We start from the raw sequence: 12,596 nt of genomic DNA, 5'->3' as shown, positions 1-12,596 counted from the left end.
ACTTTTTTTTTTTTTGTCTTTTTGAGACAGGGTCTCCCTGTAACCCCAGCTGTCCTGGAACTCACTATGTAGACCAGGCTGGCCTTGAACTCACAAAGATCCACCTGCCTCTGCCTCCCAAGTGCTGGGATTAAACGCGTGTGCCACCATGCCCGGCCTCATACTTTTATTAAAATTTGTTATGCCTTTTTCTTGCTGTTTTTGTTGTTTTTGAAAGGGTGGCAGCCATACCCTGGATTTAGGTGAAAATGACACTTTTTCTTGTCTACATGTGTTTGCTTCTTCACCTGTTCCAATGGCCCCGATTCATTTCTTTCCTATTCAGAGTGTGGATATGATCACTGGAAGAGTTCCCATCACCAGGGGCATTTGCTCCCTTCCAGCACCCAGCTTTCTGAGCTCACAGAGGAGGCACTTCCGGATATGAGCAGCCCTGCAGAGATTTTGAGTACCCAACAACCCACCCTTCCCTCAGGAGAAATGTCTTTGGACAAAGAGCTCACCCACACCCACCTCAGGGAAACCACCACTATCATTTCTGGCCATAGTCTAGAAGCTGGGTCTGACGCCAGGGCCAATGAGCAACAGAAGGAAGATAAACAGCAGGAAAAAAAGTCAGGAGCTGCAGCAGGAACATCAGCCATGGTGTCAGTGCTGTCCCTCATGGCCATCGTCTTCCTCCTCACCATAGTCCTTGTCTATGTGTTGTGCCAGAGAAGGAAACAGTCACAACAGAACTTTCCAGGTAAACAGAACTCCTGAACCCCTCCTCCAGGGACCTAGAACCTTCCTGGTAAGGATTCTGTCCCAGTGGCTGACAACCTTACAAAGGCCTACAACTACTAAGGTTGTTTGCACCATGGGTTGACAGGGAACAGTCAGCCAGAACTATTGGCTAGAGAGGGAGGGAAGCTACTACAAGCCTAGTGAGCAGTCAGTGCTGTAGCAACATGAAAATAGCAGCTATGCCAGGCTAGTGTGACAAGCAGGGCCATTCATTCAATTCCCAGATCCGTATAGAGTGCTTACTATGGACTAGGTCTTTGGGGAGTTTGATTCCCCACTTCAGTTCATGCCCTCTCACCTCTCCTTTATCTCAGAGCTCATTTCTCAATTTCTTTATTCTTTCCAGATATACAGTTCTATTATACACCTGTGACACAAGACTACAATACCTGAACCAAGAATGGAAGCTCATGAGAACTGACTTGGATAGTGAGCAATCAGGGTGTTGTGCAGGCTGGGCAAGCTCTACCAATGAACTAATCCTCAGCCCAGGCTTTAAGAATTTTTTTTGAGACACGCAGCCCTAGCCAGCCTTCAATTTACAGAGATCCATCTGCCTCTGCTTCTGTTTCTGCCTCTGCCTGCTCAGTGCTGGGATTAAAGGCATACACCACCACACTCAGCCAACCCAGGCTTTTTTTTTTTTTTAATTTTTAGTTTTGAGACCAAGTATTTTTATGTAATCTAGGGTGATTTTGAATTCTTGATTCTTCTGCCCCCCACCTCCTAGGCTCTGAGATGGTATGCTACCATATCTGCTTTGATTCTGTATCTAATGTAAAATTCTTTTGAGTTTTTTTTATTATTATACTTGAGACCAGGCTTACTTCAAATGCAGAAATCTGCCTGCCTTTGCCTCTTGAATGCTGAGATTAAAGGGTGTTCTTACCATGGCCTGCCCTTTTTTGCCAGGGTCTCATGTCATCTAAGCTTGACTCCCAGTGTCTGAGGATGACTCCTCTACAGGGCTGGTATTACAGACTTGCTAATTAGTAGCTCCACTGGCCTTAGTCCCTTCACATCTAAAATTTATGGTCTATGGTCTGGAGGTGTAGCTCTGTGATACGGTGTTTGCCTAGCAAGGGTCAAATCTCAGCACTGCAACAAGTAAATAAATTTTAAAGTGTCTGGTTTTATACTGTATAACAATAACTTGGACAAATTCTATTTGTATTTAACTATAATACTAAAAATTATTTATAGAATTATTGATTCTTCTGCAGGTTCTTTGTCCCCTTACAACTGCTGGTAGTTCCCTCTGGTCACAAGTCTGTCTTCATCGAACATCAGCTATTTCCAATTCCACACTGAAGGCCTGGGCTTTCTTACCCTTCCTTCTCAGCAAGCTGCTGTGCTGATGTTGTACAGGCTGGACTGATTTCCTCGAACTCTTGGACTACTTATATATACCCCAGTGAAGAGTCTGATCGTTAAAAAAAAGTTACAACTTTTATTATTCAAACAGTTCCTGTTTTGCCTCTTCCAATGAGGAACATAATCTTCTTTTTTTTTCAAGGGAAGGTCTCATTGTATACTCTAGGTTGGAACCCACTATGTAGCCCAGGGCTGTTCTCAAATTCACAGCAATCCTCCTTTCTCAGCTTTGAGTGCTGGGATGACAGGTGTAAGTCACCATACTTGGCTTATGGAAAGAAAATTCTCTTCATCGGGCCAAGTGTTCTGGAACCCTTGGGCAGGGTGTACATGAGAAGTGGGCTGGGCAATGGAGTCTTTGACTTCTGAGTTTGTGTAGTGGAAAGCAGGAGCAACCTGCTTGCAGACCTAGACAGATCTGCCGGCAGCCTTGGGCTTTAGATTCTCCATTTCTACTTTCAGCCCCTTTGTCCTAGTCTACCCTGACCGGCAGGGCATGTACATGCTACTGTATGCTCAGTCCTACTGTGTGCTCCCAGTCCTACGGGTCTCCAGGTTCTGTCCCAAGGTGCAAGTCATGGTCTGAATCATCTCCTTGACTTCATTCTCTAGCATCTGCTCACAGGTTCGTGCCACATCACTGAGCTTGAGGCGGGCATAATCGACTCGCTTCAGAGCCATTTGACAGTCCTTCCTTGAAGAATAGCTGGAGCCCTCATGCGGCTGCCCCGTGGCCACCTACAGGACAGTTAAGATTGATCAATGTAGCACTGCCTCTCCCCCCCACCCTACAACCAGGCATCAGATCTTTGGTCTCATTTCCTCCCTGAGTTTGATCTATTCGGAAGTCTGGTAGCTCAGTGTTTTAAGGTAAAATTCTGTGTTAAGCTCATCTGTGAAATGGGGATGACATAACTACTACTTGCAGTTGTCATAGGATAAGGCAAGAGTGCCTGGCACACCAAAAATGTTTGAAAATGGGGTAGCAGTAGTTAGGACTTTGTAATCTTAGATTGGTGGTCAGTCAAGTTTCTGAAAAAATAAAAACATTCTGTGGCTTCATTTTTACCCACCCCAGGACTGGAGATTGAACCTAGGGCCTTCTGTATGCTAGGCAAATGCTTTAACACTGAGCTACAGTCCCAGCACTCTTTTTATAGAGTCTATGTTGCCCAGGCAGGCTTTGAACCTGTGAGCCTCCTTCCTGGGCCTCCTGAGTAGCTGGGATTACTGGCCTGTGCCACTTGGTCTGGCTGATTAATGTTTATATACCTCCCTGGCACTCTAATTCTTTCCTCTTTAACCAAGCCTTGGAAGGCAGGGGCCTAATCCGGTCAGGGTGGGGCCAGCATGAGAGGCCTGGACCTGCCCAGTTAAATCTACGTCAGCTTGGGGGAATCCCCAAGGCACTGTAGGGGAATGGGGTCCACGCCCAGCACCTTCTAGACACACCCACCTGGGTGAGGTAGCGGATCTGACCCGACAGCTCCGCCTCCACGTGCTGCACAGAAGTGGTGAAGGCTGCCGCCTGCCGGTCTAGGAGCCGCTCGTTGGTTTTTTCCTTGGACAGTTCGAGGATCACGGTTCCTGCCAGGGCGGGGAGGGGAGGAGCGGAGTCAGGTCGAGACTGGCCGTTTGGCCCCGCCTTGCAGTCCCTCCCTCCGCCCCCGCTGGGCCTGTGCTCGCTCAAGCTCCCAGCCGTCAGCTCCCCGCTTCCCGCACCTGCGTTCTGAAGGATGGCGCCAATTTCGCGCTCTATGTCCTCCAGGGCGCGCAGTCGCTCGTTCGCCAGGCTGTAGGTAGCCATCGTTCCTGGGAGAAACCTTCGCGGACCGGGTTTGGCGAAGTGTGGCGCCCAGGCCCGGAAGTGCCTGTTAGTTCGCGCCTGCGCAGCGAGTACTCTAGCGAACACTACAATTCCCAGGATGCCCTGTGCGGCCTCGGCTTTCTAGGTCCAACTTCCGAAGTGTCCTGTGCAGGTACGCTCCTGCACCACTAGACCACCTGTGGTAAGAGGCGGTGTTAAAACAGCCCCTGTCTGAGGTCGTTCAGCTCTGTCCACTTTGATTGACCTGTCTCGTGGACTGCATGGAATTTATAAGGATTTATTAAGCGTCGGCCCTGCGCTATGTGATGGTGGTGGGAATTGGAGCGTAATCCGCCATACTGGGTGGTCACGGGCTCTCTGTCGGCCAACCTCTCCCAAGGAAAGCTTAACTTGGTGAGTGTTACTACTCTCCCCAGGGCTTCTTCCTGATCACGAGTTGGGACGCAGACTATCGTGTTCTCAGATGCTGGCTTCTACTGGCCTCTCCCTCTTTCTGGTTATCAATTAGGTGCTAGGTTCTGAGGATAGAACGAGAGAGTGGGATAGATGTTTTGTTAGATAGTCGGGGCGTATGGCAGAAAGCACAGAAAAAGGATTCTTGCAGGAAATGCTTCTTGAATTGAATTCTAAAGGTTAACCAGATGGAGGAGAGGTTGGAATGGAAAAGGGAAACCGCATAGGCTAGGAGGTGGTGCTTTCGAAGGGCCTGGTATATTTGAACTCCTGTAAGGGGTTCAGTTTATGTGGAGTGAATGGAGTGTTATTGGTGGTTAGGTGTGACAAGAAACTGGTGTAAGGAGCTAGATCAGGAAAAGACAGGTAATTTGGAATTCATTCTGAAGGTATTTGGGGGCCTTTGAAAGAAGGGTGTTATAACCAGATTTACCTTTCTTAGACAGATTAATCTAGAAGCTTACAGAGATCAAGAATGAAAGTGGGGCCGCAGGTATAGCTCATGGGCAGTGTGCTTGCCTAGGATGCTGGAAGCCTTGGGTTGGGACTCCTGCCGGAGAAAAACAAACAGCAGCGTGGAGTAAACAAAATAATGTAAACCCAGGTATACGTCCTAGATCTAGCATTTAACTTAGCTCTTCCCTGGATCCTGATAAAAATAACAATAAAGATATTTTTAACTTTAAATTCATATTTATTTGTGTTTGTGTGTGTGTGCGTGTGTGTGTGCAGCCACACCTGCCGTGGTGCTCATGTGGAGGTCAGGACACAGCTAGTTGTGAGTCAGCTCTCTCCTACTGTATGGGTTCTTGGGATCTAACTCAAGTTGTCAGGCCTGGCACCAAGTGCCTTCATCTACTGAGTCATTTTGCTGGCTCAACCATAAAAATAAGGGCTGAGATGTAGTTCAGTTGGTAGACTACTTGCCTAGCACGCACGAAGCCCTGAGTTTGACCCAGGTGTAAGGGTGCATGCCTGTAACCCCAGCACTCAGGAGGTACAGACAAGAGGATCAGAAGTTCAGCTAAATAGTGAGTGCAAGGCCAGTTTGTGCTCCGTGAGATCTTGTCTCACAGAGTTTAGATACCTAGAACCCCTGTAAAAGTGAGGCTTGGTGGTGCCCATCTGTAACTCTAGTGCTGTGGAGGTGGAGACAGACAAATCTTAGGGACTTGCTGACCAGTCAGTCTAGCCAAAAGAGTGACCTCCAGGTTCAGTGAGACCCTGTTTCAAAAAAATAAAGTGGAGGGGGCTGGAGAGATAGCTCAGTGGTTAAAAGCACTGGCTGCTCTTGCAGAAGACCTGTGTTCAATTCTCAGCACCCACATGGCAACTAAACCATCTGTGACTCCAGTTCCAGGAGAATCTGATGCCCTTTTCTGTGGGCATTGCACCACATGGGTGCACTTACACATATGCAGGCAATATACTCATACACATATGTACATTCATACACATAAAATTTTAAAATGAGAAATGAAATAGTAAAAAAATAAAGTGGAGAGTGATAAAGGAAGATATCCTTACTCATGAGCATGTGCACACTGAAGTGGACACATGTACGCAAAAAGATACATTTTAAAAATGACAAGGGTTCGAAAACTGGGCATGATGGCATATGCCTATGATCCTAGCCCTTGGAAAGTGGGGGCAGGAGGGTCAGAAGTTCAGCAAAACTGAGTTCAAGGCCAGCTTGGGCTCTAATGAGATCTTGTTTCAAGAAAAAGAAACAAAAAGCTAATCTAAAAAGGACAGAGAAACCAGTAGAGATAGTGCATTCCTGTGATCAAGTTCAAGGCCAGCCTAAAGTACTCTGTCTCAAAAAAACAAAGGTTAGCGTTGTAGATTATAGTAAAAGGCTTAATTAGCATGTTTGATGAGCTGGGTTTTATCAGTGCTGAAAAGAAAAAGAGGCAGAGAGAGAGGGACAAGAATCAACCGAAAAACTTCAGATAGAAGCTAGAGAACTGAGACTAAGTGATAACAGGTTTAGCAGTAACATGGAAGCTAAACCAACAGTGAAGGAAGCAAGTGATCCTTAGTGGTAATGCAGACAACTTGGGTAAAGTTGTATGAAACTAAGAGGGTTGTTTGAAGTAATAAGACTACCAGATCTTGGTTTTGTACATCTTGGCGACTATCTCCCACCCCAACCCCAACCCAACTCATGAGAATTCTGGAGATTTTTTTTTTCCTTTTTTTTTTTTTTTTTTCTTGTTTTTTCTTTTTAGACAGAGTTTGCTCTGTCCCTCTGGCTGGCTTGGAAAACTATGCAGATCAATCTGGCCTCAAGGTTACTTCTGCCCTACTTCTACCTCCTAAGTACTAGAATCACAGGCATGTGCCAGCACACCTGGCCTTGGAGGCTTCTTTGTTGGAGATGGAAAACAGGGTGCTTAGCTCAGTGGGTACCTGGGTACAGGTGATGGCAAGAACACTGCACTGAAAACAGATTATGAACATTTATATACCGAGTTGTGGTATCTACAACTGATAACCAAGCTTATACTTTCTAGGTTAGAGACCTGAAGACATTCCTAAGGGGTACTTGATTAGTCAAAGAAAAGATTTAATTCACATCAGGTTCTAGCAAAGTAGTGAGACTGGACCATATTGAGATTCATTGTTGGTAAGTCCCATTTGTGTACATGGAACATCTGGTCATCTTAGTAACTCAGGCTATCCTGGAATGGTTATCCTCCTGCCTTAGCCTCCCAAGTGCTGGGGTTACAAGTTTGTACTACCATGCTTAACCACTTCATTTTAAAAATATGAGCAGATAGGAAAGGACCTCCAGATATTTGAAGAACTTTCTAGCATAAATGAGATCAATGTAGGGGAAAAACAAAGTCTTCTTCTTTGCATAGCAAGTGCTTTTCCCACTGAGCCATCTCCCCAGCCTCCATTTTATTTATTTATTTATAGTTAGTTATAGTTAGTTGGTTGGTTGGTTAGTTAGTTAGTTAGTTGAGACCATAGCATATTACTGTAATCAGAGCTCCCTGGGAGACTGAGGTAGGAAGATCTCTTGATCACAGGAGGTTGGGGTCAGCCTGGGAAATATAGCAAGATTTCTCCCGTTTATTTATTTATTTGCTATTTACTTTCTGAGACATGGTCTTGCTAGGTTGCCTAAGCTCTCTGTCTCTTATTTTAAAAAAAACAGGTTGAATTCAGGGAAGTACACTTGGAAAATCAAACCATCAGAAAAGAGATGAAAAGTCTCATAGGCTGGAAGAGAAATTGAGGAACTCAAGTTTCTTTACTCAAGGAAAGTAAATGAAAAGAGATGATACTTAGCAAAGAAAAGACAACTGAGAAGCAGTCCAAGAGGCTTAGAGTCTAAAAGAGAGCACCGAAAGTGAAGAGGAAGAAAAGGACCTGTACTTCTGGAGTGAAAGAGCCCATCAAGTACCCAGTGTAATGTAGGAAAATAGGACTAGGCTCAACAAAAAAGGACTTACAAAAGCTTCCGGAGAGAAAGCAGACCATATGCTACAGACCAGCAATTAGAATGACACAGGGCTTCATTTAAAAAAAAAAAAATCTTATTTTGTGTGTATGAGTGTTTTGCCTACCTGCATGTAGTACGTACATACATATGCATGTATGTCAACTATGTGCATGCAGTGCCCTTGGTGGTCAAAAAAAGGTGTTGAAGGAGCTGGAGAGATGGCTTAGCAGTTAAGAGCATTGGCTGCTCTTGTAGAGGACCCAGGTTTGATTCCCAGCACCCATATGGTAGCTAACAAATATTCTTAAGTTTAGGTCCAGGGGAATTTAATGCCCTCTTTTGTTCTCTTTGGGCATTGCATGACACAGTGTACTTACATACATGCAGGCAATACACTCATATACATCAAATAAAAAATAATAATAAAGAGGCTGTTGGAACCCCTGGAACTGGAGTTGTGAGCCACCGTGTGGGTGCTGAGAGTTGAACCCAGGTCCTCTGCAAGAGCAGCTAGAGCTTAGCTTGCTGAGCCATCTCTCCAACTCAGTACAGGGCCTTTTAATATAAAACTCCATTCCTTAAGACGGGAGTAACGCTTCACTATTTGGGGGAGAAATGCTTTGCAACCCAGAATCCCATACTCCAGCTGAGTGAAAGCTAAACATACAATGATATCATTTTCTCAGTTAAATTTTTTTCTCATAAAACAGTTCATTGTGGGCAGTTCAGTACGCTCCACAAATCGCACAAGGATTGCAGTACAGCTGTGCTGCTCTTTAAGGTCTTAAATGCACAGTCTGCGGTCCTGGAGTGTTGGCATTACCTAGAGTCTTATTAAAGATGCAGAATCTCAGTTCTGACCCCAGACCTACTGAATCAGTGTCTGTTTAAAGATCCCCAGATGATTTGTACACACAATAAAATTCGAGAAATTCTGCTCTGGGGCATTGTGCTTGCATCGTCAGAACCGAGTTGCTCCCCTCCTTGGATTGTAGCTGGGGAAAGAGGAAAAGGTGGAGGAGGTAGACCTTTCTTAGGGGTCTGGCTAGGAAGTAGCTCATATTTCATCCAAGAAAACTTAGTGAAATGGTTTCATCTACGTCTGGGGTTCTGGAAAATGTAGTCCTTTCCTAGGTGGTCAGTTACTGTTCCATTACCACAGAAGAATATATTTTTTAGGGGTATCTGGAGACTCAATAAAGCTAAACTCAGGAAGTCAGAATAAAGACATTTTGGTATGTACACATTGTTAGATTTCCTACTGCATGTACCCTTCTTGGACATTCGTAAGACTCAGACCAGAAGAGGAAGGTAGGGGATCCATGAACTGAGGTGAAAATCATTTGTGAAAGGCAACTGGGAACCCCCGCCCCCAGTTCATTAGAAGGATTCTGAGAGATTTCTTCAAGGAGATGAAAGATAGGAACATTTGTTTTGTTTTGGTTTTTTGAGACAGGGTCTCCCTGTAGCTCCAGCTGGCCTGGAACTTACTATGAGGCCAGACTGGCCTCCATCTCAGAGATCCTCCTGTCTCTGCCTCCTGAGTGCTGGGATTAAAAGGCGTGTGCCACCACACCTGGCTTATTTTGTTTTGAATGAATTGAATGTAGAGTTTTGGAAGACTGTATAGGGATCAATTAGTGATAAATGCAGAGAATACGCAGATTTTTAAAATGACTGTTATTCAGGGAAAACAAAGTTATGTAAAAAAGAGGAAAATAATCTTAAAATACACCATGACTTAACTATGTCTTTGCAGAAGCATGATTAGTGAATATTGATCTAACCCCAGTTGATATAATACCCAGGTGAATGGGGGTGGGGGAGGATAGAAAGCATTGCATAAGGAGGGACAGAGAGGGCTAATCTTCACCTAGCAGGTTTGTCCAACCTGTGGCCTATGAGCCACATCTTCCCCCAAATAGCTATGAATGTGGCCCAACACAAAATCATAAGCTTACTTAAAAACATGAGATTAAAAAAAAATGTTGCTCCTGTTTCTCATCATCCTCCCTCCCCTCATTATGAGATTTTTTTTTTGTAATTTTTATTTTGTAACTCTGATTGTACAGAACATGAACTTTGTAGATGACAACATTGTGTCACAATGTCATAAGGTTGGACACACCGGCCAGAAGATGCTGGAAACAAAAATCAACAAGATGTGGAGGTAAATGCAATCAGAAATATTTAAGGAGGTGAAGGGAGTTGCTTCTGAGGAAAAAGAAATTGGAGGGATCAGGGGTCAGCTTTTTGTTATGAGCCTGACAGTACTATCTTCCTTTGTGTATGAAAGAGTCCTTAGAGGGGCTGAAAAAATGAAGTGACTTAGTGGTTAAGAGTGTGTACTGCTCTTCCAGAGGACCTGAGTTCAATTCCCAGCATCCATGGTCAGGTAGCTTACTACTTACTGCCTGTTACTCCAGCTCCAGGGGATCCCACATCTCTGGTCTCTGCAGGGACCTGCACTCACATACACACACATAATTAAAAATTATTTTAAAAATATTTTTAAAAGACTTGAGAAGGGCTGGAGAGGTGGCTCAGCGGTTAAGAGCACTGGATGTTCTTGCAGAGGACCTGGGTTTGATTCCCAGTGTCCATATGATGGCTAACAACCATTTGTAACTCCAGTTCCAAGGATGCCCTCTTCTGACCTCTGAGGGCAATGCATGACACTGGTTCACTTACCTATGCAATACACTCATACACATAAAAATTAAAATAATAAATACTATACATATATTTAAAAAGACAAGAATGGAGAAGTTTTTCCTTTGAATTCTTCCCCTCCTCCTCTCGCCTTTATTCCTTCCTTGCTCTCTTTAATGGAAGAGACTTGTGTGGGTTTATTTACCATGGAGGAAGAGTCACTAGAGACAGGTTGAAGAGAAGGGGGTGGTTTGATGAATCAAGGTCTAGGAGGCGATGGGGAGGGGAAAAGTGAGCATGGGTGGAGGGATTGGCTTTGAGCTGGGGAAGCACCTTAACCTTCCTGGTGTAGATAGTAATGTGTGTGTAGTAGGTGGAAGTTGAAATCATTCATGCCTCCTTGCCTAGTCTGTGAGAAGTGGGAAGAATCACTGAGCCATAAGGAAGGTGGAAATTAGGACAGGAGCAGGAAAAGGAGGTGCCCAGGAACAAGGTATTATTAGATATTGAAGGTGCAGCCTAAATTAGAGACCATTAAGATTTTGGTGGTCCCAGATTCATACTCCGGGCCCAGCAGTGTCAACATCTATGTGTTAAAAGTATTTTTTGACTTTTGGTTGTGAGCTTGAGCCTTTAACAGATGCGCCAGCTCTGTTGTGAGACTGGAGAGATGGCTCAGTGGTTAAGAACACTGGCTGTTCTTGAAGAGGACCTGGGTTCGATTCCTAGCACCCACATGGCAGCTAATAACCATCCATAATTCCAGTTTCTGGGGATCTGATGCCCTCCTCTGACCTCTGTGAGGATTGTATGACACAGGTGCACTTAAGACCCATACAGGCAGTACACTCATACACATTAAAAAATTGTTGAGGGGCACTGGAGAGATGGATCAGCAGTTAAGAGCACTGACTGCTCTTGCAGAAGCCCCAGGTTTGGTTCCCATCACCCACATGGTGGATAACAACCATCCATGACTCCAGTTACAGGGGATCCAGCGCCTTCTTCTGATCTCCACAGAACATTGCACAACACCCATACGCTTAAACATGTAGGCAATATACTCATACAGACACACATACACGCACACTAATAATAATAAAAATTTAAAAATTTGTTGAATGAACAAGTAAGTGTAGTCATATGATTTTTCTCTTAGGCAGTGTACATCAGCCCCTGTATTAGAGCAAAGAGGTGGGGACAGATGGACAGATACAGAGGCAGGGTTTACGTTCTGAAAGGAGACTAAGCGTTGATGAGATAGTGGCTGAGATCATCATAAAGTTAGACTGGAAAGAAAAGGAAGTGTTAGATTATGAGGAAACAAAAGGGCAAATGGTTCTGCGATAACAACAACAACAACAAAGAAGCTAGTTAAAAATGACTATAAAAGAGTAACTAGAGCTGGGCACGGTTGCACATGCCTTCAGTCCCAGGACTTGGGAGGCAGAGGCAGGCAGATCTCTGTGAGTTCAAGGCTAGACTGGTCTACATAGCAAGTTCCAGAACAGCTATAGGGAGACCCTGTCTCAAAAAAAAGACAAAAAAAAAAAGGGAATAACAAGGGGATGGAGAGATGGCTCAGCGGTTAAGAGCACTGGCTGCTCTTGCAGAAGACCCAGGTTCAATTCCCAGCAGTAACAACCATCTGTAACTCCAGTTCCAGGGGATCTGACACCTTCTTCTGACAATGCATGCACGGGTACACTTACATGTAGACAAAACACTCATACACATAAAATAAAAGTAAAATAAAATTAAAAAGATTACCTTAAAAAATGTACTCGTGTTGGGCATGGTGGCGCATGCATTTAATCCCAGCACTTGGGAGGCAGAGGCAGGTGGATCTCTGTGAGTTTGAGGCCAGCCTGGTCTACATAGCGAGTTCCAGGTCAGCTGGGGCTACAGGAAGACCTGTCTCAAAAAGACCCCCCCCTCAAAAAATGTACTCACAATTTCAGAAGTAAAGTGTAAAGATGTTTTGCTATAATCTCAGCAATCTAAAGCCCAAAGCAGGAGCTCAAGAGTTCAAGGCCAGCCTGGTAACAA

The 12,596-nt window shown here is 44.7% G+C and overlaps 2 protein-coding genes across 2 annotated transcripts in view; one reads left to right on the top strand and one right to left on the bottom strand.

Moving 5' to 3' along the window:
- Cxcl16 (C-X-C motif chemokine ligand 16) overlaps positions 1-1,991 on the top strand; it is a 5,580-nt gene extending 3,589 nt beyond the window's left edge. Inside the window, exons 4-5 of the mRNA XM_008855894.3 lie at positions 326-745; positions 1,133-1,991. Of these exons, the coding sequence (XP_008854116.1) occupies positions 326-745; positions 1,133-1,179 (467 nt within the window). The 3' untranslated portion in view covers positions 1,180-1,991. The remainder of the gene's footprint in view (positions 1-325; positions 746-1,132) is intronic.
- Positions 1,992-2,215: 224 nt separating this feature from the next.
- Med11 (mediator complex subunit 11) lies at positions 2,216-4,018 on the bottom strand. The gene is made up of 3 exons (XM_008855892.2): positions 3,883-4,018; positions 3,617-3,747; positions 2,216-2,898 (listed from the first exon to the last, which is right to left on the bottom strand). Exons 1-3 carry the CDS (start codon positions 3,965-3,967, stop codon positions 2,683-2,685), a joined length of 432 nt encoding a protein of 143 aa, XP_008854114.1. The 5' UTR covers positions 3,968-4,018; the 3' UTR covers positions 2,216-2,682.
- Between the last annotated feature and the right edge of the window lie 8,578 nt (positions 4,019-12,596).

Source organism: Nannospalax galili, unplaced genomic scaffold (assembly GCF_000622305.1).
Source record: "Nannospalax galili isolate Female #2095 unplaced genomic scaffold, S.galili_v1.0 scaffold146, whole genome shotgun sequence".
Taxonomy (NCBI): Eukaryota; Metazoa; Chordata; class Mammalia; order Rodentia; family Spalacidae; genus Nannospalax; species Nannospalax galili.
The sequence above is the reverse complement of the archived record's forward strand: the minus strand, read 5'-3'. Positions and strand labels throughout refer to the sequence as shown.